This window comes from Protomyctophum bolini, assembly GCF_963924005.1.
Source record: "Protomyctophum bolini genome assembly, chromosome: 20".
In the NCBI taxonomy this organism is placed as follows: Eukaryota; Metazoa; Chordata; class Actinopteri; order Myctophiformes; family Myctophidae; genus Protomyctophum; species Protomyctophum bolini.
The window spans coordinates 18,512,178-18,540,006 of NC_137881.1; the positions used below are offsets into that span (position 1 = coordinate 18,512,178).

Below are 27,829 nucleotides of genomic sequence, written 5' to 3' on the forward strand. Positions count from 1 at the left end.
CCATAGTACAACTGTGTCGCACATCGGAAATAGCAGATGAGCAAGCTCACGACACTGTTGTACGATTAAGTATAAATCAGGCTTCAGGCTCCCTAAACACCGTTTCTTTGTACCAGGGCACTTCAGTAGCAGAGTTAAATGAATGTTTTGATCAACGAGAAGCTCTGAAAAGAAAACATTCACAAAACATGAAGAGCAACAGTTTTAATCTGTAGTTAACAGAAAACAAAACATTTGGAACAATGTTTAGCCAATTCAAAAATAAAACATTTGGAACAACGTTTATCCAAGCCACAAATAAAACTAATTTAAATCTGTAGATGTCTTACAGAGAACACAAAAACACACAAAACAAGGCAGATAGAAAGTTAAGAAAAAGGATAAATAATCTGTAGACAATCTTACAGAGAGAGAAATATTGGTTATATTTAACAAACTATTTGAACAAACGGGTAGTCTTCAAAATCTTTGAATCTGCAAAAAATAAATAAATGAAGGGCACAAATTCCACTGATGAATGAAAATAAGCAAACAAAATAAAATGTGCACAAGCACATTGCCCATTATATTTAAACTAACTGAAAAACATCAGTTTGAAGGTCAAACTAGATTCACTTGTAATCGCACGTCTCTGTGTACAACCCACACAGTTCACTACTAACTTTATACAATAAGTGGTAATACAAGTGATCTATGGGGCTCAAAGAGTTTTATACAAAGTGAATAATAACTATGTGTGGCTTCTGTCTCTTTCTAGGGAGAATAATAGGTCTTTCATGTAAACCAAACGCACCAGATTATGTGGGGCGTATCCTCTGCTGTTCGGTCGAGTCATGATTCATGATCAGCCAGGCGTCTGTTCACCAGAGGTAAGTGAACCAGCTCTCCATTCTCATTATATAACAGCACTGCGAGTTCTGGCTCTCTGGCCTGGAGAGATGTATGGGAAGAAAGAAGGGACAGACAGACATGTAGTAAACTTGTAGTAGTAAATGTAAAATGTAGTAAATGCATTTTTAATAAATGTTGAGTTTCTTGATGCCGTTTAAAATGTCTAAATCACTAAAGCCCTTTCAGAAGCAGACAAGTCAGTTTGAACCATTTAGTGTAGTTTGCACATGTTGCCACCAGTGTGTGCAGTGGAATGTGTACATCAATGACACATTGTGTGTGCACACACCATGACTGAAGCAGTGATTTTTCCATGCAACAGGTCGATCATGAGCTGTGCGGCCTTGACGCTCCACTCAGGACTGTAGGGCAGCATCTCCGTCTCCAGGTTGACCCGCGGAGGCTTGAACCCACACAGACGCACCTTCAGAGCACTGGCAGGAAACCTCTGCAGCTCAGCAGGCATCTTACGCAGCCTGGGGGGAGGACGCGCACAAAACATCACATGCATAGTAAACATGAAAACCCTCCTAATCCACATTTCAACACTATTGACCGCTAAAGAGGAACTAAACGTCACCGCCACTTCATATATTTGAACAGGACGGGATCCAATAACGGCATGGCTTCATGTGGATCTTACTTGCTGGTGGGCACGGTGTCGTCCGATCCAAAGTCTACATGTTGCACCAACAATGCTGGTGGATTCACGCTGACAAACTCCATCATCCTGGCCCGGTAATACCTCCCATCGCCGTACTCTGCCAGACACACACCTCCTGGATGCACACACACATTAAACACCATGTCAATGAACCTGAATATTGGCAAACTTGACAGGACATGTAGACACTGCACTACACAACAGACCATAGATATGTAGAACAAGGTTTATTTTATTACCCAAGGGGTAGTTGGTAGGGCATGGTAGACGGTCTATATGTGCATTAACTCTGACCATTGCTTTCTCCAGAGTCTCTCCATTCACCAACACAGGACCAGCCTCTTCCACAGGCACCAGGAAAACCTGCAGAGTGCACGTTATATAGACGCTATTCGTTTTATCTGTCCTTTTGTCCCATAGTTGTGAAAGACAAATTCTGGGCTCACATTACATATGTTTTAAAATCATATATGATTGAAGAAAAATAATGGTGCATCACAAACTACAGGATTGTTGAGATCACTGTGAATGCCGGGTCAACATACAGGGTTGTGATACATCCTGTGTTCTCACCACACATGTCTGGGAAAACACTCCTGTGTTCTCGCCACATGTAGCGTGTAGCGTAAGTAAAGGTATTAATGTTAAATTGAAAAACAATGCTGTCTGCTACAGTACCTCGTTGGGGGTGCAGAGGTGTTTGACCCTGACCCTGAAGTGCTCTCCCTCTTCGGGCAGACTGGGGTAGGAGAAGGGACCCAGCACTGGTTCATTTGCCACCTCCAGACCCTGTATATTCAACACAGCATCACTATCCCTTCACTTTTCACCACATTGAAAAATATAGTCTTATACAGTCCAGTAACCATACGACGAAACGTATCTGATACGCAGGAGGGGGGGCTGGGGGGCAGCAAAAATGGAGACGTCAGTCCAAATATCGTTTTTCATGTGATAATGTGGTGTCCGAGGTGATGTGTGGCTATTATTTTAAGGTGATAATGACTGCTGGTCAGTGGATTTTATTGCTTTTGTGCCTATATTGATAGTTACAGTGAAGACGGACAGGAAAGAGGGAGAGAGAGATTGGAGAGACATGCAGCAAAGGTCGTCATGAACGGGACTCGAACACGCAACACGCTGTCAGGCCAGAGCCTATATGTGGCATGCGCCTGGACCACTAGGCCAGCGGGCACCCCGGTCATTGGAGATTTTAACATGACTCAACAATAGAGCGGTTATTTCGTCTATACTTGCGCACGTGCCGTGCATGTGGGAGGGAACATTTGATGGTGTATCCTCAAAGAAAAAAAACTAGCACACACCACTGGACTGCAGAAACAAATACTATTAAACAACATAGAACAAATTAGTCGTTTTGGTGTCATTAGTACCAGTACAGTACCTTAGTGTTTAGATCCCACTTATCCAGGGAAAGGCCAGTGGATTTGAAGAAATGTTCCTACACAAAGAGACACATAATCCTCTGTCAACTATTGGATGCACTTGTTCAACTCTGCATTTATAGGAGAGCTTGCAGTCAATAAAATTCATTGTATTACTGGTCAAAATAATTGTATATAACAGAGTCAATGATTTTCCTTTGTAAAGTCAATCCACATAATGTATAAAACAACATTACACACCTCCTGTAATGCAACAGTCGTGTCCACAGAGGCATGTTGATGGTGGCACATGATCCGTCTCAGATTCAGTCCATCCAGGAAGATCTGGACTGTCACACTGCCCCGCGATGCCAAAGGCAGCTCCTAGCGCACACACACACCAAGCCCCCAGAGGACAGCAGAGGATTATTGAAACAAGCCTGAACTAGTGACCAATTCTAGTGTTGCAATAAAAGAACACTACTGTGAATGCTTCTATAACCTAAAACCATATGGCATCAACGTTCAAATCCTTAAAGCAGTGTGTACTTCTGAGGGATCTTACCATGACCTGCATGTCCAGAACACGACCCACCAGCAGGTTCCTGAGCAGAGCAACTGCATCAACCTGCCACTTCCTGCCCACCTAGAGAGAGAAACACACACACACACACACACACACACACACACACACACACACCGCTCAATGGTGTTCTCACACTCATGTACAGTATGTCTGAGATGACTACATTTAAATGGTGCCGTGTGTGACACACACACACACACACACACACACACACACACACACACACACACACTTACAGGGATGAGTCCATATAGCTGGCAGGGGATACAGAGCTGAGGGACTTCCTCACACAGCAACATAGGATACACATGAACCACTGGAATGTCCTCTACATGACCACTGTCCACATAACGCACCTGGAGAGAGAGAGAGAGAGAGAGAGAGACAGAGACACACACACTGAGAATCACTATAATCTTTGATTTGTCTTTATTAAAGAAAATATTCTATTCCTCCGGATTCACATCTAATCCTCAAGGAGGAAGGACCAAGACAAGAGTGGAGTGAGCAAGTGTAGAAGTTAAGAGTAAGAATTCGACAAGAGACTAAGTGAAGGTTATCGTTTATATGCAAGCCTGACCCTGACGTGTCCGCTGATGATCTCCAGCACCTGTCCTCGGTACCAATGCATGTCTGGTCCCATGACGGAGCAGCCCTGCACGCACTTCCAGGTGTACGGTTTCTGTCTGGGCAGTGTCTTCATATGTTGCTTGATCCTGTATCTCAGCAGATCCAGCTGATACGCTGACACACAAACACACAGGAATACACAGGATGTTCACTCTGAAAAGCCCCACCTTCCATTACCCCCCAAAACCGGCAGGGATAATCCTTCCGTTACTAACTTGCACTGTCACATGTCATCTCTCTTTAGACGTGTTTATATTCCAAACGAGATGCTTGGTTAAGTCAGAAATGAGGACAGAACATTGCCATTTTGATCAAAACCATGGAGAGCACCGTAGATTTAGAGAGAAGAGACAGTTTAGTCAGGCCATAAACAAGGAAGTGAACAAACCCAATGATTATGAATGATACTGAAATAGAACAAAGTCATATATAAAAAAGTTGCTTAGACTCCACTACCAGATGCATATTATTGTCACCAGCAACCTACCATATCAAATCACTATGATAATACCCTTCAGTAGTCTACCGGTAGTTACAGTATGCTACCGTCATCCTGGTAGAAGTACCATTTCTATTGTTGGTCATATATGCAATATAGCCCGATGTATTTGTGACACGTTGCTTCGTTTGGTATAAATTATACCCCAGTAATTGAATTGTCTACTAGTTATATGCAGTTAGCAAACAACTATATGGTAGACCAACAACTGTTCAATTGATCAAAGTCTACAACAGGGGGTGCATAATTAGGTAGGTTAAGGTTAGGTTTAGGGTGAGGGTTTGAGATAGGTTGTAGTTGTAGGACTAATAACTGTTCTAACCAATGAACCAAAAACTGTCTAAACTAAGTACTGCACCCGTTTACAGCACTTTGGTTCAACAATGTTTTAAAAGTGCGCTATATATAAAGTGGATTGGACTAGATATAAGATTTTTAAAAATAACTAAAAGTCCTGAGACATTTAAAGACCTGTTTTACACATTGTGCCGAGAGCACAGGGATTATAAAATAATTGATGTGTACCAGCCTGCTTCGTCCTGGCATAGATGACACCATCGTCCCCCACAGCAGTGATGCTGAGCCTGATGGGACCGTCACTCGGCAGCTCAGGAGGCTGGTACAACGTTGTCTTCACCTGTTCAAGATGGAGGAACACACATGCTGAAGGGCAGTCCTCCTACACAATGTCTGTTTACCGTTATCGTTGTTGAGCAAACTGGGTTCCCTTGACTGAGGACAGAAAACTCCAAACTAGTTAGGATTGTACTAATACTAATAGATAATACTAATACTAGTTGTGAAGAGAGAGCATGAGGTAGGGCGCACAATAGAGTGGGACAGAGAATTATGTTAACTCCATATTTACCTCTCTCACACACAAATCATTCATTGAATGCTGGGAATAACAAGGCTGCGTTTTCATGGGCATTTATTTTATCTTGCCAGACTCTTTTGGTCTTGCATCATTTCTTGTCTTCAAATATATACATCGAACCAGAATAGTATGTTGTGGCTACTCAAAGCAACGCATGCCTGTGAGTTCTCCTGATGACCTGGCTACAGGATAGAACATAAATGTACCTGGAGACCCGATATGACTATATATGGGCATATTGTTCGGATCGGCAGTGCAACTTAGGCGTGAGGTGCGCACAGCGGCCCGAACACTATATGTGAGAGCCGCGTAGCAGCGCGGAGATCTAAGTTTGATAAATCTGTTATTGTGGCCACAGACTTCCGATCGAATGGATATACCAGTGTGTCATGGATGCTCACCTTCTCAGCAGGCAAACTAGTGCGGGGGGCAGGCTTGGGGGCTGGTTTGGGAACAACAGGCAGGGTGGCGCTGGAGGGGGCTGGAGAGGGTAGTGGAGGGGAAGCAGGGGTTGATGGAGGTGATGGTGATGGTGGAGGAGAGGAAGTAGGGGTTGATGGAGGTGATGGTGGAGGAGGGGAAGCAGGGGTTGATGGAGGTGTGGGTGGTGGTGGTGGAGGAGAAGCAGGGGTTGATGGAGGTGTGGGTGGTGGTGGAGAAGCAGGGGTTGATGGAGGTGTGGGTGGTGGTAGAGGAGGAGAAGCAGGGGTTGATGGAGGTGTGGGTGGTGGAGGAGAAGCAGGGGTTGATGGAGGTGTGGGTGGTGGTGGAGGAGGGGAAGCAGGGGTTGATGGAGGTGTGGGTGGTGGTGGTGGAGGAGAAGCAGGGGTTGATGGAGGTGTGGGTGGTGGTGGTGGAGGAGAAGCAGGGGTTGATGGAGGTGTGGGTGGTGGAGGAGAAGCAGGGGTTGAAGGAGGTGAAGGAGTGATGCTGTCATCAACAGCAGGCACGTCCTTTTGAGTCCCACCGTCTTGGGGTCCCGAGACACCGTCCTCCACCTTCACCGTGGAAGTCTCTCTGGAAGTACACATGAGATGGGGGGGCCACACAGCCCATTATACAGATGTTGCAAATGTAGCCACTAAACTAGCAAAATTACTGCACACAAACAGAATTACAGGTGCAACGGAGGCCTTTTGTAGACCATCAGGTTGTTTGTCCAAGGTAACCAGACAAAGGTATGAAGATCTAAACCTTCACACATCACTAAGTAGCACTATGTTTACAACCCTTGGTATCATGGTAAACACAAACTGGAGACTTAAAGGAGAAGTCCATGCTAGAATGCTTTCTTATCTTTCTTACCTTTCTTTGTAGTTGTTACATCCCCACCAAAGAGGTCCAGGTGTTTTTTTGTGCAAAAACTCCTTATTGGCTATTTTCCCTACCATAAGCCCTCAATGAATTGCATTGAATGGGAATTGAATGGGGCTATGGGGTTTTATGCTAGTTCGCTTATTTCCATCGAAAGAAGTAGTAAAGTGTGCCGCTTGGGTTATTATTTACATTATGAATAGAATTATGAATTTTGAGCGATTGAAATAAGCGAATTAGCACAACACCCCATAGCCCCATTCAATTCCCATTCAATTCAATGTAATTCATTTAGGGCTTATGGTAGGGGAAATAGCCAATAAGGAGCTTTTGCACAAAATAACACCTGGAACTCTTTGGTGGGGACGTAACAACTACAAAGAAAGGTAAGAAAGCCTTTTAGTATGGAATTCTCCTTTAAAATCTCAAATAAGGCCTGGCCGGGCCGTGGCTCAGCGTTCCAGGCACCTTGGTAATCCACTTCGACTCCCTATCCTGACAGCCTTTACTGCATGTCACCCCCCCCCCCCCCATCTCTCCCCCATTTCCTGTCTATCTACTGTCTGTCCCTCCATAAATAATATAAAATAAAGGCGAAAGCCACAAAAAAATAATACAAAACAAAAAATCTCAAATTCAACAATAGATGCTAGATAAAATAAAAATAAAATAAATAACAGTTCTACAAATTTGGGAGAACAAAGTCTCAGCCCCATGTACAGTACACTCCTAACACACACAGTCTCAGCCCCATGTACAGTACACTCCTAACACACACACACACACACACAGTCTCAGCCCCATGTACAGTACACTCCTAACACACACACACACACACACACACACACACACACACACAGTCTCAGCCCCATGTACAGTACACTCCTAACACACACACACACAGTCTCAGCCCCATGTACAGTACACTCCTAACACACACACACACACACACACACAGTCTCAGCCCCATGTACAGTACACTCCTAACACACACACACAGTCTCAGCCCCATGTACAGTACACTCCTAACACACACACACACAGTCTCAGCCCCATGTACAGTACACTCCTAACACACACACACACACACACACACACACACACACACACACACACACACACACAGTCTCAGCCCCATGTACAGTACACTCCTAACACACACACACACACACACACAGTCTCAGCCCCATGTACAGTACACTCCTAACACACACACACACAGTCTCAGCCCCATGTACAGTACACTCCTAACACACACACACACAGTCTCAGCCCCATGTACAGTACACTCCTAACACACACACCTTTGTTTCCTCTCCTTCAGTGTCTCAGCCCCATGTACAGTACACTCCTAAGTCTCAGCCCCATGTACAGTACACTCCTCTCAGCCCCACGTACAGTACACTCCTCTCAGCCCCATGTACAGTACACTCCTCTCAGCCACATGTACAGTACAATCCTAACACACACACCTTTGTTTCCTCTCCTTCAGTGCGAGGCCCTCATGGATCAGGAAGTCTGCGATGCTGACATATTGTCCAGTCTTGCTGGAGCAGGACAGAGAGACGGGAACTGGACGCTGCTCTGTCAGCTCCTACACAACAATACAATACATAAAACAAACATGAAAACATTCACAACAATACAGAATGCACACAATTACATACGCTATCCATCGCTTTAAGTCTTAACATGACAAAACTTAACATCGTACACAGTACACACAGCCCTCTTGGGTCTGAGAGGCTAAATCTCATCAAACGGTGGTCCGTGGCTCAAATGCTGAATAAATGATGGACCTTGATATGAAAAGGGTTGAAAACCAGTGGTATAAAGAGATGTACTGTAGGGAGAGAGACAGACCTTTATGGTCATGGTGGCCATAGCTCCAGTCACGTAATAGGAGATGAAGTCACAGGCGGTGGCGGTCCAGGTGGAGCGACCTCCAGCTGGCCTGCAGAATGGAGAAGATAGAAATGTCATTGTGACAATTAGAGCGTCAATGAAGAAGGGCTTACTGTGTATCTGCCCTTTCATTGGCGTTTCACCTTGATTGCGTCTGAACTGTAACATTTAACTTCACCAAAGCTATGCCTAAACCTAACCTCAAACACTAGGCCTAACACTAACCTCACAGAAATTATTCATAAACCCAACCTCACAAACACTAGGCCTAGCCCTAACCTCTAGTGATGTTTTTTGTGAGGGTACCTACCCTAGGGGACACGGGAACATGCAAACTCCACACAGAAAGGCCATTTCGCCAACCTTGCCTCGGGTATGGGCACTGATGACACGGAGGAAACACGGTGCCAGCACCCACAGCGTCCCGAGCAGGAATCGAACCCAGGACCTTCTAGCTGTGAGACGACAGCACTACCAACTGTGCCGTGGGGTGGGCGGGTCGTTGATTTATATATTGTTTGTGGGGCTAGTTGGTGCGGACAGAAAACTTTTACCCCGAGCCTGCTCCTCTCCTTTGACCCCTTATTAGACCCCTTGCAGTGACATCCTCAAAACAACACAACTCACACATTTGCATTCAACAGAGGTTTTATGTAATTACATGCTTACCCCAATGCATTTCCCAAAATGGCCCTCCATGGTTACAGAAAGGGCAATATATGTATGCAATGTTTTATGTGACTCCTATAAAAGCACAATATTATATTATTATATTATACATGTAAAGTCTGTCTCCACTCACCTGATGTCACTCAGAGTACACTCTAATGCCAGGGAACCAACAAGGGAATCCTGTAGAGGCCTCAGGCAACAGAGTTCTGTAGAGACTCTGTTGCCAAAGTCACATCGTCTCACCTACAAACAACCACCAGAGAGAGACAGACATTAGTAACAACTACGCATCGTTTCCTTTCCATTTGAATTTAGAGGAGTTTATACTACCAGTAGAATGTATCTACTGGTAGTATAATATCTACTGGGCAAAGTTGAAGCTGTCAAGGCTACTGGTCAATGCTGGAACGGCAGGCAGGCCCGTGCATTTAGCATGAGGAAACCCTGTGCAGCTGGGGTTTAACATACAGTGCTTGTTTGCACTTTTCCATTTGCCAAATAAATTTTGGTTGGCAAATGGGGAAGTAGAGCGTTCTTCCGGGTGCTTCAAAACGCCACTGAGCAACTCCCATTGGAAGTTAACTATCCCTGGCCTTTACGTTTTGAAATTATTGTTTTAATTATACAAGCAGAAAATCAGTTGGAATGGAAGCTCTATAGCTGACAGTGTTCTATCTAGAGAGGCAGGGATACCTCAGCCATGTTGGTGGTTGCATCAGAGTTGCAGATCTGTCCTCTCTCCCAGAGTCCATTGATCAGAACAGCGCAGTACATGTCTGCCTCCCACTGGACATGCTGGGGCTCCGTAGAACCATACTCCTGCTTCAACATCTCGTTCAACCTGGTTAGAATATAACACAGTGTTATCCCCACAGAGATAACCTGGCATGGCCCAGACTAATATCACTGCGTAGATAGTGTTTTTTACTGGGATCCATTTTGTTTCGATTTTAGATAATTTAAAATAAGAAAAGTTATTGAGACTGAATTTAAATTAAAAATGGGTATAATTCCTCCAAATTGTTTGGCCCATTCCTATTACACAGTATATTCGAGACCTCCCATACCGCTCACCTTTTGAGTTGCATATTGTTCTGGGTGAGCTGGACGTAGAAGCTCCCAGGAGAGTTGACGTGAGTGACCCTGACTTTCAGCTTGTCGAGGCAGGCAGGGAGCTCTAGGTTGGGCTGGAAATCCACAGTATCCAGAGCCTGGTCTCTGAGGCTTCCTTGGTCTGAGGCGCTGCCGGACAAAGACTCCTGCTCAGAGGCTACGAAGCCCTCCAGTGGAGGGTCCCACACTGGTTCCTCTGCACGGCAACTCTCTGGGTCTTTGGCTCCGACTCTGCAGGTAGGACAGGGAGAGTGTGGAGCAGGCAGGAAAGAGAGGAAAGGCAGAGGAGAAAAGGTGGTGGGTGGAATGGAGAGATATGGTTAAGACCTGAGACCAGATTTTTACAAAATGTCTTCTAAATCATGACAGTTTTCTGAAAAACCTATGTTTCTATGTCAGTGGTGCTCAAACTTTTTCCTGTCAAGATTCAAGAACCCCAAATATTTGTATTTGGCCGCCGGACCCCCAACTGAAAATATGTTGTTTTCACATTGCATCGGGTTGATCTTGTAGGCTTGTATGTATAAAATAGGGTAAAAGTGATCAAAATGATTTAGATGCTATATTAACACCTTTTCCTGGGGACCCCCTAGAGCCCCAAAGGCCCCTGGCATGGAAAACAAAGTGCAGGACATACAAATGATCGTCTTACCTCTTGCTGAAGCAGGCCAGCTCCTCCGTGATCAGCAATTCATTTAGGTTGGTCTGCGGTCCATCGAGGGAACTCTCATACAGTGTGACTAGCAATGGCTGGTATTTGGAAACCTTGGCTACACGGGGGACAGTGAGTGAAAATAAGTTACACATTGTTGCGGTCGAGTGGAAACCTTTTAAGTTACCGTTACTTTTCAGGAAATTGGGAAAAAAATTAATTGATCCAGTAGTTATTTAGTCTGTTAGCAGTTTATTAGTTAAATATTTATAAAACCCAGACACACTTAACCACTTTCACTTTCAAAACGTTTTCAATATAACAAAAAAAGGCCATCTACAAGCTCAACTAGTCTCATCACAACATGTTGTGGGCTTGTAGATGGGCTAATTTTGCAGAGCACAATAGCACATTAATTTGCAAATGCATATACAACGTTGAAATACAGAGGTACAGGTTTATGCTCGACAGTAACAATATTGAAATCACACACTTGGTACAATAACAAATAGAATACACATATTACTTATTCATTAATTAGTTGAGGTGCTGGGTTGGAAAATTACAGCAGAAAAAGGAGAATAAACGCACACACCCATCTGCTCCAATGTAATTCATTTGAGTGTAAAGGCTCTTCATGTGGTAAAATAATAAAAGATGAAGAGCCATGGCTCGAAACGTCGTCATTCAATAAATTACATCGGTGCAGGTTTCTTCTTTTTTTTTTCTGAAATCACACACACTTGGTGCCATGTACGGAAGAGACTAGAAATTACAGACATGGAAATAGATACACGCACAGTACCTGTGGCCACCACAGTGACGTGTTTCTGGAAAGTGAGACTGACAAATCTTTCAATAGTGGTTTCATTCCAAGTGTCTCCATCAGGAGGAAGCACATTAGACAGACCACACTCGATAGCCTGCAGGGCACAGGGAGACACAGCGATGCATTAGACCTGGGTTCCGCTCACAGGATTACAGGGGTACCGTCATCTAAATGTGACCCACCCAACACACCAAACTCTCTGCACGACTCTAGGCAGGGCTCCTGGCTAACTTTTTTCACCAACGTCCCGGAACCGTCCCAAAATACTATTTGAACCGTCCCAAAGTGAATGTATAGTCGCGGGGGGAAAAAAAGGAAAAAAAAGAAAAGCACCACTGAGATTACAAAATTAATAACTGTATTTTTGAGGGGCGCTAGCCCCTCCTATATTCAGCTGTAGAGTAGATGTGTCCTAACCCAAACTGAACTAAATTAATGCAGAATTCATATAGACGAGCAAATCGGATATTTTTGTCCTACACAAGAAATTCCTGTTGACAATGAATGGAGAAATTACGTCCCATGTGTCTGAGCAAATGATGATGTACGATGAGAGCGCCACTCACTTCACACAGGTGTTATTTATTTCATATTATTTTTTTAAATAGGGTAACCCTGTTATACAATAAATGCAGTATAGTATTTCTTCTGTAAATAGAGAAAATACACTGATTTAGTAAAATGCTCCCAGATGAAAAGTTTTCATGATGTGATGTGAGATGAAAGAATGTTTTGGTCATACTAGCCTATAATCATTAGCCTATACTTATTTAGCCTGCATGTTGGCTTCAACCAGTATGTGCTTAAAGTAAAAAATAATACTCATTCACCGTTGTATCACGGAGTAGCTTCCTACAGCTAGAAATAAGAGAAAATATCGCCGCATGCAAATCATTTAAATACCATTTAAGAATGATTGCACTGTGTACTGTAGAAGTTGGAGTGGACCGAGGATGTCCGCGCAACAACTGACCTACGTAACTATTAAATCGATTGTGATTTTAAAACTCGGGAGGGCGGGTTAAAATTGTGTTTGGCACATGCAATGCAAGCACTACAGCAGGGGTCTGCAACCTTTTTTAAATTAAGTGCCATGTTTTTTCAACATTAATTAATTTTAATGACACCACATGAAGATTTTTTTTCCCTTTTTAAATATTTTCTCACGTTATACTGATCATTAGACTCAGGGCAATAACAGAGTTCAGTTTTAATGAATGTAGAATGCAGGATGTAATTTACACACAAATGAGGGACTTAAAACCAAAAATACTCTCACACACTGGCCAGTGTGCCAGTGATCACCCTCCTTTCTGCCAATGTTGGCACTGGTGCCTAAGGTTGCCTACCCCTGCACTACAGTATCAAAAGTAGCAGATCCACAAGCTTGATGCGAGGCGGTGACAGTCAGGCACACAGCCTGTACCGTCCAGGTGTGGGGTGTGTGAGTATGACACTCTGGCAAGCAGATCAGTAACTTGCAGCGGGCTAATACAATAGTCTTATTTTACTTTAATATAATTTGTGTGGGTATTTGAGGCAGATCGCTTCCGTGTAAGTCTGTGTTGCTTGCGTCTGTGTCTTATGCAGCGCTGCTACGCATGTTGTTCGGTGCGCATGTGCATTTTCAGTACAGAAACTCCTCTAGTCCCAAAACTGTCCTGAATGAGATATTTTATAGGCCCCGGGACGTCGGGACGCCGTTAATCTCGAGCCCTGACTCTATTTTTTGTTGAAAAAAATAACTTTTATCTGACCATGATAGGGACGGCGAAGAACTCATCCTTGATCTTCCTCAAGTCGCTGACAGAAACGATGTCTTTGTTGCCAAAATCCACAAACATCACTTCTACCTTTGAAGGTCTGCCCCTGGGATGACCTACACACACACACACACACACAGTATATAATGACTGGGATGTCCATATTTTTAAAATTCCTCTAATCTGGTGTACAGGTGATGACATGCACATTACATACATAATAGAATTACAAATTCTCTCTTTATAATGGGAGAATTGGCACTCAAAGCCTAAACTGGTAATAATAATAATAATATCTCAAACTTATATAGCGCTTTTCTGAGTACCCAAAGACGCTTTACATGGGGGGGCTTTACAGAGGTAACAACAAAATTAAAAACAACTTTAATAGAAAGAAAAGGAAAAATAACACTAAAAGCTAAAGAACATTAAAAGACAGTGAAAAGGGTTAGCTAGGGAAGGCAATTTTGAAGAGGTGGGTTTTGAGGGTGGATTTGAATGTTTGAAGGGTGGGGGCATCTCTGAGTGCCTTAGGGAGGGCATTCCACAGGGTTGGGGCAGCAAAGGCGAAAGCTCTGTCCCCCCACGTACAGAGTTTAGTTTTGGGGACATCGAGGAGGTTTGCAGGAGGTGACCACTAGGTGGCACTGTAAGAGCTAGTTAAAAGACCTGATCAGAAACGGCCATTTCACAGTGGAGTATCATTTTATTAACCCGTTTTTAACCACAGACATCTGCAGGACGATGTCAATACCCTTACATTCACGATTAGGTTGGAAAATAGGTCAAAGAAATAGCTGACTTTGCCCAGGATTCTGGGCAGAATGGCAACGCTATGTAATAATGAATATTAATAATGAATGGCATTTTATAGCGCTTTTCCAAGTGCTCAAAACGCTTTACAATGGTTCATTCATTCATTTGGAGGTGAAGCGGCAAACAGTCGACCCCAGCGTCCTCACTTCCCACGTTCACACACCAATGGTGTCGAGCTCACACCGACCAACTCATTGGAGGCAATGTACTGTAGGGTTCAGTGTCTTGCCCAAGGACACTTCGACATGTAGACAGGAGGAGCTGGGATTCAAATCGCCGACCCAGGGATCATTGGACGACCTGCTCTACCTCCTGAGCCACAGCTGCCCTATGTGACAAGAGTCCCGAGCTACAGTAATGGGTGAGGTCAAAGAGGAGGCCAACGCAAACACACACGTGCCCTTACCTACGACCATGGCTCTGTACCAGTTGTTGTCGTTGAATCGTGCCACACAGGCCTGGTGGAGGACGGGGCAGTAGAGCTGCAGCTCATCTCCACCTTCAGGCAAGCTGGAATAGAACTCATCCAGCTTATTTGACAGCAACATGAACTCCATGCTATCACCCTAGGAAGGAGAGAGAGAGAGAGATTGAGAGAGAGAGAGAGAGAGAGAGAGAGAGAGACATAAAAGCCAGCGATGGAGATTCTTCTACAGTCAGCCACACAGCCGTGATAATCCATTCCATATTATGGGCAGTTGAATGTGGCTTGTTTTCACCCAAAACCACTAGAAAGCAGAGTAAAGTAAAATCTGAGGCATCAAAATAAAATATGCGATATATGTAATATATGTGACCAACAGTGTGTAGTACCAGTTGTATGTAGAAGTCTGACGGGCTGTTAACATGAGGGACCATTGCGTTGTATTCTGTGCCGACCTTTGGGTGGTTGCAAGGGTAGTACAGCAGAGGATGCCTAGTAGAGGACGGTACTGGAGTGTAGTACCTAGGGAAGAGTGAGTTTCTGCAATGGTCAAGAGGTGCACGCACATCCACACATTTCAAAGGAAAGAGGAGTTCCGCACACTGTTTTAAAAGCTCGGTATACCTGACTAAGGCCCCTGAGGCCGAAACTTATTGTTTTCCAACTCTGTTGTCAATAAATAGTTTTGGGAGCTTTTAAAACCTGTTTAGACCCGAGAGGACGATTCTACAAAATGTCTTCTAAATCCTGACAGTTCTCAGTTTTCCATGTCAGTGGTTCTCAATATTCCATGTCAAGGACCCCCAGAATTATATGAAATTGGCCGCCGACCCCCATCTGAAAATATGTAGTTCCAGATGCAAAGATTTGAGTTAAAAATGTTCACTCTGAAAGAATATATTTAAAGATTTGCGTCACATTTTCACGATTTTTCAAAAATAGCAGACCTACAAGCTCGTAAAGTATGACATAATGCTGAAAACACCAATAGGCGGTCCCGCCTAGAATGGGTTAAAACGGTGTGCGGATCTCCTCTTTCCTTTTCAAGAGTGAGTTTCTGAACACTGCTAGCAATACAATGTAAGCACACAAACTAAAATGGTCTGCTAAATAAAGTACAAATCAGCAACAATGACAAGTTGAACACATGAACTGAAGCCATTGATATACTGCTCCTAGAATGCCTTTGCAACAGCATCTCATAAAAGAAAATTTATTCTCAACAAAAAGAGAAAAGCCATTACCTGGCCAATCCAATTAAGATCAGGTGGTCTCTAACAGAGATGGGCATGTCGCTGGCTCTGTCCATGGGAGCCTTCATGAGGTCAACGAGCAGAGAGTCTCGTTCATGTCCCAACAGCTTCATCTCCACCATCGCATAGCGTAACACATGACGTAACTCCACGCAAGACTCCTTACTCCAGCCTCTAGTCTGAGAGAACACACAAAACAAAACAAATGGTCAACAAAGTAAACATGTGTCCTGCTTTTTTGTTATATAAGTGTATAATGTATATTTGTATGTCTCTAAATGTTGTAAACAAGTGTAATGCTTTATGGTGTCGTCCACAGTTAAGTTTTTGTATCGAGTTGTGCTTGAAATGTATCTGCAAATTCTGCATAGTGTTAAATTCTTCAATCAAACTCCACCTCATGTAGTGCCTTTGTGTGCGCCACAAATTGCCTCGCAGAAATACACTGCACCATAACCAGACACCAAAAAAAATAAATATATATCACCCATTCTTGAGATAAGGGACAAAACTTTTTTCAAACTGGATCTTTTTTTTTTTTAAGATACATTCAAATCAAATAGATGTATTTGTAGACACAGGTCTCAACTACCAATCTTGAGAAGGAACAGGTTTTTCGCATAACATTTCTTTCTAAAATGGGACATTTATGCACTTAATACCTGATTCATGTCAACTCCGTCAGACACACTAAAATCCTTTTTAATTTAATTTTATCATTTCAACAATAATATAAAGTCCTCAGTTATCTTATAATGGCTTTCAGTAATCAAGTTAAGTAATACAAATCTTTTAATATTATTTTGTTCCAATATCACACTATTATGAAATATCCAATTTCTCAAAACCGTCATTTCAACCTTTATTTTCAATATTATAACATGAAAACCATGTAAAAAAAAAAAAAAAATCATCATTACGTATCATTTCAGTTGGTGTTTCAATACATAAGCACAAAAGATTTGACAGCGAATTTTCTATTTCTTTGGAAATTAACAAAAACATCACGGGACGAACGTCTGACGGAGTTGACGAACATCTGACGGAGTTGACAAGTTTAACTGATTTAGGTTCTAGACCACCTAGGATCTTGATTCTGGTGACTAATCCCACATTTTCAAGGATGAGGAATACAGTGGTACTATTTAGATTTGCCCTGTGAACATGGCAGCCATTTTTCAAAATGGCCGCCAACTTTCTGTTATTTCCCAATAACTCAAGTTCTACACCACCTAGGATCTTGATTCTGGTGACTAATCATACATTTTCAAGGATGTGGGATACATTGGTACTATTTAGATTTGTCCTGTGACCATGGTAGACATTTTTCAAAATGGCCGCCAACTTTCTGTTATTTCCCAATAACTCAAGTTCTACACCACCTAGGATCTTGATTCTGGTGACTAATCATACATTTTCAAGGGTGAGGAATACAGTTGTACTATTTAGATTTATCCTGTGACCATGGATGGTAGACATTTTCAAAAATGGTGGACCTGCTATTATTTTACCAATTTACTCAGGGAATATTATCAGAATAATATAAAATCTGTGAATACATTTCTTACCAAGAATTTTCTTCACCAATGTTTGTAAAGGTGTCTACTAACATCCCACATTGGTTTCTATTTGACCACCCTAGGGGCATGTTTGACAGCTGCTGAAAGTTGGGTACCATCAACAACCAATATAAGGCTAAATGTTCTAAATTTCATTATGCTTTAAGTAGCATGTGGCATGTCAAACTAGGGGCTTTTCATGATTCTGGATCCATTCCAAGCATTAGTTTTGCACAAAAAACACTACGTTGGCTAAAAACGGCCATAGCCATCATCACAGATGTGATGAGGTCAGCACATGTCGGCACATTTGGGCAAGTGGCTATGGCCAAACTAGGGGGTCTATGGCCAAACTAGGGGTCAAACTCCTTGGGCTAAATTCGGTGAGGTGAACAGTGAGCAGTGAGCGAAATACTGAAGACAGAAGATTTGGCTTCAGGACCATCAGGCAGGATGTGCAGACACTGAAGGCATCAGTGTCTTTCTCTGTGTCCCCAGCATGTCAACCAAAGCAATGTTACCAAATCAAAGGAGCCTTCACCTGGGGCTGGGTGAGCAATCGTATCCTGTATCTAAACTCACAACTAAATACAGACACTTGGCCAGACTGCCGTTTGAAAGGGTCAAACCCCTCATCCTGATTGGGGAAGACCACCCCCACCTAATCACACCAACCGAACAAGTGAGGTTGGGGCCTCCAGGTGGGCCAGCAGCCATCTGCACAAGACTGGGCTGGACTCTGCAGGAAAGCAATCTCCAGCCAAGACAATGTAAGTTGACTATAACAGAGCCCCAGAACACAGAGCTCAGGAGAAGGATGGAGAAACACTGGCAGGAGGCCACCAAGATACAATGCCTCAGAGACCCAGAGTGTGCCACCACTGGCAGTAAGGAGATCAACTGCTGCAGCAAAGATGTCATGAAAGGCAAGTCTCCACCAAAAAAAACCCTGAACCTAATCGGGGTGTCAAGAGACCAAAGTTTCTCCCCCACAGTTCCCTGCAGTGGCCAGTGAAGTCAAACTGTGCATCTGTACCTGAAAGGGGCAAGTCAAAGGCCAGAAAGCCCACCTCCTTTTAATGTCCTGTCAGTAGAAACTCAACCTGCACCTGAAATAAGCCCTTACCTCTCCCAGAGAAAGTTCATCCTTGAAGATGTAATGATTAGTCGCCAGAATCAAGATCCTTGGTGGTCTAAAACTTGAGTTATTGGTAAAATAACAGCAGGTTGGTGGTCATTTTGAAAAACAATGGCTGCCATGGTCACAGGACAAATCTAAATAGTACCACTGTATTTCTCATCTTTTAAAATGTATGATTAGTCGCCAAAATCAAGATCCTAGGTGGTCTAAAACTTGAGTTATTGTAAAATAACAGCAGGTGGCGGCCATTTTGAAAAAAAAATGGCTGCTATGGTCACAGGACAAATCTAAATATTACCAATGTACCCCACATCCTTGAAAATGTATGATTAGTCACCAGAATCAAGATGAAGAAAGAAGAAATGCTTTCTGGTAAATCAAGTTTACCAAGGGTAACTGGACTAAGCATCAGATACTTGTTTACAGCCAGGCCCACATGGAACATTTCATGGTAGAGGTTCAATGCCTTGTCCAAGGGCACTTCAACGGTGGTAATTTTAACGTGTCGGATCGCTGATTCGAACTGGCGACCTTCCGGTATCTAGACCGCTCCGCAATCCACTCGGCCACCGCTGCCTCGAATCCTAGGTGGTGTAGAACTTGAGTTATTGTAAAATAACAGCAGGTGGCGGCCATTTTGAAAAATGGCTGCCATGGTCACAGGGAAAGTCTAAATTGTACCACTGTATCCCTCATCCTTGAAAATGAGGTCTTAGTCACCAGAATCAAGATCCTAGGTGGTGTAGAACTTGAGTTATTGTAAAATAACATCAGGTGGCGGCTCTTTTGTAATATGGCTGCCATGGTCACCACGAGACAAATCTGTGATGGCCCCATAGCCAAAAATGTTCCTTAAGGCATGCTCTAACTGTGTGCCAAATTAGAATACTGCCCATTATTCAAAAACAATAATTTTATTGTTTTAGGAACACTTTTGTCAACTCCGTCAGATACACGTCAACTCCGTCAGACACAAAATCTGACGGAGTTGACGTCTGACGGAGTTGACAAAATGGCATTTGTTTTCATCTTAACCCTCTTTAGTACAATGTAGCCATTTTGTTTTTGCTTAATTTTGTTAGCTAAACCTAACCCCTAAACTAAAATAATAAACATTATTTTGGAATTCTTAACAAAGATCATAAAAATGTGCAGACGGAGTTGACATGTAAAAGCTGTGACCACATTGTTATCAACATTGTTTGTTTAAAATATCAAACAATTGAATGCTTGTCAGACCAGGTACTCCACTGTTGCAACAAATATAAATGGGACTTGGAAAAGGAGTCTTCAGGCTAAATCTGTCGACAATATTTTCTGATTAATTTAAGACTTTAAAAAAAACCTGACGGAGTTGACGGAGACGTGGGACGAACATTTGATATGAGATATTTAATAGAAAATATAAATTAAAATTAACTGTGTATATTATTTGCTATGTTGTTGACAATCTACTTTAATTTAGTATGTATATTTATGTGATTGTGACAGTATTAGACACTTTTTTGGCAGTTTGAAATTGTGGCCACTTGCTGGGGACAGGCTAAATACAGGCCTTTTTGGGTACAGGGCCTGCTTTTAACTAATTCAGATGGAATATGAAAACAATTATAATGAAATTAAGGGCATAATAATACACAACTGTATTACACTTAACTTTGCAAGTGCTTTTATTTTTATGAATTAATTTATTTTTTACATAAAATAAGGCTCTTATGTGTGGGACATGTTTTTTCCACTTTTGTCCCTCATCTCAAGAATGAGTGATATATATATATATATATATATATATATATATATGTATACAAGAAAATACCGTAGTTGTGGCTGTGTAGCACAGGAGTATGTGTGCACACAATTCTTTTTACATAAACTCAATAAAGAAAATGTGAAATAGACAGAATTTCTATTGATTGCAATACTTTTTTGTAATCAAATAATCTTGAGGCGTGTTTATATTTATAAATATAGTAACAAATCGTTCCAAAAAACATTCGTACAACGGTAGAGTGTAATGCAACAATCGAGCTTGAAGAGAATTTAGCTATAATTTGTTTTTTTCATATATTTTTATTCAAATCGATATTTGTTAAAAATGTACAATTTAGTTTAGCATTAAGCAAGAACACCACAAGGTAATACATCAAATACATAGAAATAGTCAACTAGGACCATAAGTAGACTAAGAACCTAACATCCATCCAACAGTAGAATATCTGTACAATTAAACTTAAAACTATTAAGTAAACACTATCTGGAAAGCTAACTTTTTCCACAGTAATGATTTTATTTCTTAGCCTTTAGTGTTTTTGCCTAATAAAGTTGTTTTTATTTGCCCCCCCATGTAAAGCATCTTTGGGTACTCAGAAAAGCGATATATAGCGACTATAGAATGCCATGGCTACATAATATGCCATCAAAAATTACATAATTTTAACCTGCAACGTCGTTGAGGCAAAGGCAAGTCAAGTGAATTGATTAACTGTTGCACCCCGTTATGTCAGTGTTCCTACCAGATCAGCAGGGATAAGGTCCTTGAGGGAGCATCTGATGGCTTGTGGAGCCCAATGTCTCAGCTCCACATGGAACCAATCTTCCACCTTCCTGAACTGCTCATTAACAACCCTCAGTGCGGACTCATCAGACACCCCATCCTCACTTAAGCGATAGCGGTGGGGATGAAGCAGTTGAGAAGAAAAGGTTTTGATGTTAGTGGTTAAGACAAGGTACAAGGTATATTACGGTCTTGTGCATAATGTTTTTGTACAGTGTGTGCGTGCGTACATTGCTAATGAAATGCGCTTCACGACGCCAAAGTCTGTGAGGAAGATTTTGATGCTGAAGAGCTGTGTGACAGGAGATGAGGTCACCGTCGCCCGAGTACTTCTCTGGATCATCTCCGATATCGTAGCTCGGCACCAAGAGTTGTCCTTGGCTTTCACAAACACCACACCACCTGGAAACATGCATATTCATTCAGTTTCTGTCCTTACATAAACATTCAGTCAAACATTTGTTTGACTGAATGTGTGTATGGCATTGGGGGGCATATAGAATTGGCCTTGAGAAATGAGCACTGATATAGTATATTAAATAAAAACATATGTGTTATAGTACAAATATCCCAAGGCGGCGGTGGCTCAGGGGTAGAGTGCCTGGATGGGAACCGCAAGGTTGCCAGTTCGAACCCGGGCTCCCCCAGAGTTACTGTCGAAGTGTCCTTGAGCAAGACACTGAACCCCTAATTGCTCCCGATGTGCTAGTTGGTGCCTTGCATGGTTTCCGCTGCCATCGGTGTGTGAATGGGTGAATGTAATGCACAATCTATGTAAAGCGCCTTGGATAAAGGCGCTATATAAATGCACCATTTACCACACCTGGACAGGAACCACTGTCAGGAGAGACACACACACACACACACACACACACACACACACACACACCAGTCTTAATTGTATCACTAGGAGAAAAAAGCCCCCTGTCTCCACAACAGTTGTCGAAGATCTTCCCGAACAGCTGGCTGGTCTGCTTCTTCTCAGCACAGTAGCGGACGTAGAAATGGTTCGGGTTGACCACATGGACGACCTGCACCAATTGGTGCTCTGGAAGAACGGAAGGAAAGACAAACGGTACAACAATGATGTATTATATAATTATGCAAGTATGGAATGAGGAATCTGAACACACACACACACACACACACACACACACACACAAACACACACCTGGCAGATTCCTGACAGGTGTAGGCGTTATGTCCGCTTTCTTTTTCCCTTTTGTTTTCCATTCGTTACTGGCCAGCTCAGGACCAGTGAGTGGGGGAGTGGTTAGGGAAACTGCAATAAGAAACAGAAGGATCCACGTCTGACACAGTAAGCATCATCTTTGAACAGTGATTATAATTGTTCCCTTTCTTTGTCATTTTCTGCATTTTGATTCTACGGTTAGGTCATATCGAGCAGAGTTCTTGCTCTCACCTTTCACATCTTCATGACCAGCCAAATGAGGCAATTCTGGAGGAAATTAAAAACATATTTTGAGCTCATATAGCATCCTTAAGGCCATTGCACACCAGCTCCATTACGTGATGCAAATATGCAAAACATTTGGAAACATCACACAAGGAAACCTTGCACCTTGCAATATCCTTCTCCTACTGCAATGTACTCTATCAGTGCCGACCAGATAGCTGAAAGCTTCCAAAAGTCAACAAAATGTAGTGAAAACACCAGCAAACTATTTCACGAACCACCAACTACTGACCATATCTATGTCCCTGCCTTGGATGACTGGTCCAGCAGGAGGGCAAAAAACGAACTACCAGTAAGCCTTTAAATAACTTTAATAACTAACAAACCCACTTTAAAAACAAATTTAAAGTAAACTTAAAAGAAATACACTCCCTCTTTTTACCTCCGTCCTCCAAAATAAGCTCCACAATCACATCTGGCTCAGCCTGGCATGGCCAGACTGATGATTTGTTAGCTGTGGCGAATTTGTCTGGCCCAGCATCAGCATCAGCATCAGCAGGACCATGCTGCGGAGCGAGACTGAGCTTGGGGCGAGGTGTTGGGCTTTGTGTGGAACCGTGACCCTCTCTCCCAGTCCTCCGCCTGGGGTGGTCTGCCTTCTGCTGGGGGGCCAAGAGTTCTCTGTAGCGGGGATGGGGTAGGTTGTGCAATGGGGACTTTTTGCTGGAGGCCTCCTGCTTCCTGCGAGGTTGCTCTTCTGACAAACTGACAAGGAACAGTGGGAGGGACTTCATTCCAAAAATATAGGACGTGATTTATTGAATGTAGAATAATTCATTAAGGTCATGTCTATAACAAAACTTTGTTTTTGCATATGTTTGCACAGGCAACGATTTTCTCACAACACACCAGGTATTATGTGATGGACCACAAATATAGGATATGCGCATGCATAAATTGAGTGGCAAATTGAGTTAAACGTACCCTATTGGCCTGAATATAAGACTCCGTTTTTTTCCCAATGGAAATATGGGGGTAGTCTTATAATCAGAGTATCTTATATTCGGGACAATACGGTCATTTTATGTTGTTCAATACAATCAGATAGGACTTTTCTGTTTGGATGTATGGGCTATCAGGGCCAGAAAGTTAGTAAGCGTTCCCGCATAACTTCCGGGTATGATGATGATGTCACGTGCATACCCTCTATTATGCTAATGTGTGTTTGGGAACTCACAACTTGGTTTCGCCTTCATGGATCTTCACACACTTGCTCAGTTTGTCAGCTTGGAGTACACAGCTGGAACACACGCACACTTATGAACACTGTCTGTCTGTGCGCATGCGCACACACAAACATTTTAGAACCGGAATTGTATTTTTGGATCAACTATAAGAAACACATGAATCCCATTGTAAAACGTTTAATAGTAGGCTCCATGTAAACCCAGTTTTTTAACAATTCTCATGATCTCTAATGACTCACCTGAGCCCACAGTCCATAGCAATACAGGTCATATCAACCGACTGGACATCCACGGGTGTCTGCAAAATCTCCAACACCTGAGAGAGACACATGCCCAAATCAATCAGGAACTAGAGAGTAGTGAAAGTACAGCATGTGTGCAGAGTAGACCCATTTTGTTTACAGGCCACCATCTCCCAAAAACGTCTTATTTCCTACCAGTCAAACTGACTAATAACCTGAAGAGATACATTACATTGGTTACCTACCAAAAAGGTTGTTCTATTCATTTATCTCGGTTAAAGTTATATTACTATATTGATTGTGCATACAGTACCATGTCTAATTCATTTGGAATAAATGGAATAAAGCAAAATACTATTCTCAAGACTGAAGATGTAAAGATGATTAGGCCGACAAGCTGAAGAAATCATGATATTGCTGAGACCATTCATGTTTCTGGAAGATGTTTCTAAACGAAAATAGCCAATCTACAAGCTCACATCACAACATGCTGCGAGCCGGCGACGACGTGGTATGAGCTTGTAGATCTGCCATTTTCGGTGTGCAGCATGCTTTTACAGAAGACACACTGGCTTCTATGGAATCCAAATGACTGAAATCAGTTGTGGCGACTGAGACTTTAATCCATGCATACCGTTTCCAGGTTGAGGTAGCTCTCCAGAGCGGGGCAGCGTTGCAACTGTCTGGCTTTCTGCATGGCAAGCTCCAGCTCCTTCATCATTTTCTCTACCAGGCACACCTCCTTGTTGCTAGAGACGAAATAAGCCTCTATGTTGGCCACTTCTGACACCAGCGCATCCTTCCTGTTGGCAGAGGAATTACATGCACTTATACCTTCACATCTATATAGAGCTCCAGACCCCTTTTTATCTCCGCTAGACCAGAATGACAGGTCACCTGTGTGTGTGTGTGTGTGTGTGTGTGTGTGTGTGTGTTGCGATACCTCTTTGAGATGACATGTTTGGCCTTCGCAATAACTTCATCGATCTCCATCAGCAGCCGTGATTGCTCCCTGGTCGCCTGTGCCTTCCTGCCAGTCAGCAGAGTCTAAAGAAAGGGCAAATACATCATTGACCTAAATGGCATTATATCAACAAGGATAGGGTGATTAAAAAAGGTTGTGTCTGTATCAGAAATGACATAACAGGTGGAAAGCTTTAGTTAAAGGACAACTTTACAACCTAAAACTTGAACCTTGGTTGAAAGAAAAAAGTAAAGTTGTCCTTTAAACTTGCAAAGTGACACATTACTTTACCTGGGTTACATCTTCTGATAGTTGTACTTGAACGTTGACATGAAATAATAATCCCGTTTAGTGTTTCATTAGCCAGAACATGACAGCTTGTTGTGACGCATCTGATCATGAACACACAACGATAAAGATACCAAGGATTCGACAGTACCAATGAATGTCACTGTTATGCAACACGGAAGTAGCACCACTGACGAATCCTTGGTATTAGTTATCTTCATGCAACAGAGTCAACTTCTCTCCACTGGAAGGATATAGATTCACGATTCAGGGAAACTGAATTCCCGGACGCCTTCTTGCATACCTGACCAGCACCAGACATATGCCATAATCTGATAAAAACATAAGAGCCAAATGTGGCTCTTAGGATGACCAATAGGTTTTGTAAATAGGTTGAGTAACCATGTTTTTTTTTATCCATATTGTGCAGATATGTGTAGTAGTTATTTTTATTGTTTTGGCCCCCTTAGCTGTACCCACAATTAACAGATCACAAAGGCCCTATAAAGCAGAAGTCACTAATAGGCAGACTGCAGTCCGGACACCAGACTCAGACGTCTTACCTGGACCGGGAACTAACCCAATAAATTATGAAACATTCCAATTCAGTTGATCTATTTTAACTGCCAGTGTTTACACTGCTTTTTTTTCATCTCACAACATCGATAGGGGTATTTGGTCAAACATAATGTTTGATTTTGTCCTTCTGGCACAGACCTAGTTCTCTCTCTCTCTCTCTCTCTCACCTGGTGGATGTGCTCCAGCTGGGACATTTTCTCTGCAGCCTGGTCCAGTGCCTCAACCACGGCCTTCTCTATCTTGTCCACATCAAATGACTAAATGAAACACACAGAAAAATATTTAAACAACAAGACCGATGGGTTGTGCACCAAATACTAAATATGTTGTTCTATAAACATCTCTATGGATGGAGTCTACACCACAACTAATTATCGTTACTGTCCACAAATGTGTGTATGACCATATATGTGGACACTGGATTCGATTTGATTTACCTGTTGTTTATCTGGCTCCTCTGCAATGACCTTCTCTGGAGGGGACGCAATGTATCGGAGGGGTCTGCTTCCACGCCCACTACTGTAGATTACAACACACAAAAAAACTGATAAGGCCTTACAATGGAAATACACTTACAGTATGATCCAAAATGTACACTCAAGAATTTAAATGCAACTGGCGGAGACATTATATAAAATCTCAGTTTTATACATAATGGCATATCACTTTTTGTTTGTAAATTCAACAATATATATACTGAGATTTTAACATGATCTCAAAACTGCTCTAAAAGAACTACAGGTGGCTGCAATTCAGAACTGGCCCCAGTAAAAAGTCTAACCACCCTCTAGCATTTCTCCTGAATGTTTTCCTCAGTATAAGGACTATGGGATTCATGTGGTTAAACCGATGTACCGTTTGTATTTGTTGTAAACATGCATTTGTGGGATGAGTGACACAGCTAGTTTTGTGGGTGTGTCCCATGTGAAATGTGCCAAATGTAAGTACAATGAGTACATATCTGAACCCAATCTATCACCCCATTCAATGGGTGTTATGTTAAATGATACCTTTTCTTCTTGTTCATTTTGGTGGTATAGATGAGGCCAACCACTCTGGGGTCTACTGCTAACCCACCCACTCCTTCAACAGGAAGGTCTGATTCAACCTGTAAAAGAAAGGGGGGAGGTAGAATCACTTCACACCAAGTCAATGTATGGTAAGGTAACATTAACCATGTCATCCCTACCCTGAGATGAGCCCATTCAGAGAAAAATAGCAGCTCTACCAGCTCACAGTGCTTCAAGCAAAGTACTGCGTTTACTCACATGTAAACACTGTGAGCTTGTATATCTGCCATTTTGGATTTTGGCCCTTTAGGGCGAGAGGCACGTATCCGCCTCTTTGACATCGAAGATAAGATAATAAATGATTATGTAGCTGTGGCTCATACGTACGTTATGTGGTTTTACACAACACTAGCCATGACGCTCGTACTTCACAGTCATGTTTCAGGGCTAACACAACACCTACCTTACAATCTGGACACACGATGCAGTTTTCCGCCTCCACCATGGTGTTGAGACATGCTGTGCAGAAGATGTGTCCACACAACAACACCTGGG

At 42.6% G+C, this 27,829-nt stretch overlaps 1 protein-coding gene across 1 annotated transcript; it reads right to left on the reverse strand.

Annotated features, from left to right (window-relative positions):
- Positions 1 to 831: 831 nt before the first annotated feature.
- On the reverse strand, positions 832 to 27,779 carry LOC308335236 (RING finger protein 17-like; the record flags this gene model as incomplete). Its single annotated transcript, XM_080792248.1, has 36 exons — positions 832 to 930; positions 1,181 to 1,367; positions 1,535 to 1,670; positions 1,795 to 1,918; positions 2,234 to 2,344; positions 2,961 to 3,017; positions 3,202 to 3,324; positions 3,506 to 3,586; positions 3,763 to 3,882; positions 4,107 to 4,270; positions 5,181 to 5,292; positions 5,995 to 6,462; positions 6,531 to 6,549; positions 8,319 to 8,440; positions 8,710 to 8,800; positions 9,554 to 9,666; positions 10,117 to 10,264; positions 10,498 to 10,767; positions 11,189 to 11,306; positions 11,994 to 12,111; positions 13,775 to 13,896; positions 15,003 to 15,162; positions 15,410 to 15,542; positions 16,265 to 16,452; positions 21,487 to 21,631; positions 21,758 to 21,929; positions 22,417 to 22,575; positions 22,699 to 22,809; positions 23,387 to 23,709; positions 24,431 to 24,507; positions 25,068 to 25,236; positions 25,377 to 25,480; positions 26,432 to 26,521; positions 26,702 to 26,783; positions 27,275 to 27,372; positions 27,738 to 27,779. 36 exons carry the CDS (start codon positions 27,777 to 27,779, stop codon positions 832 to 834), a joined length of 4,956 nt encoding a protein of 1,651 aa, XP_080648374.1.
- Between the last annotated feature and the right edge of the window lie 50 nt (positions 27,780 to 27,829).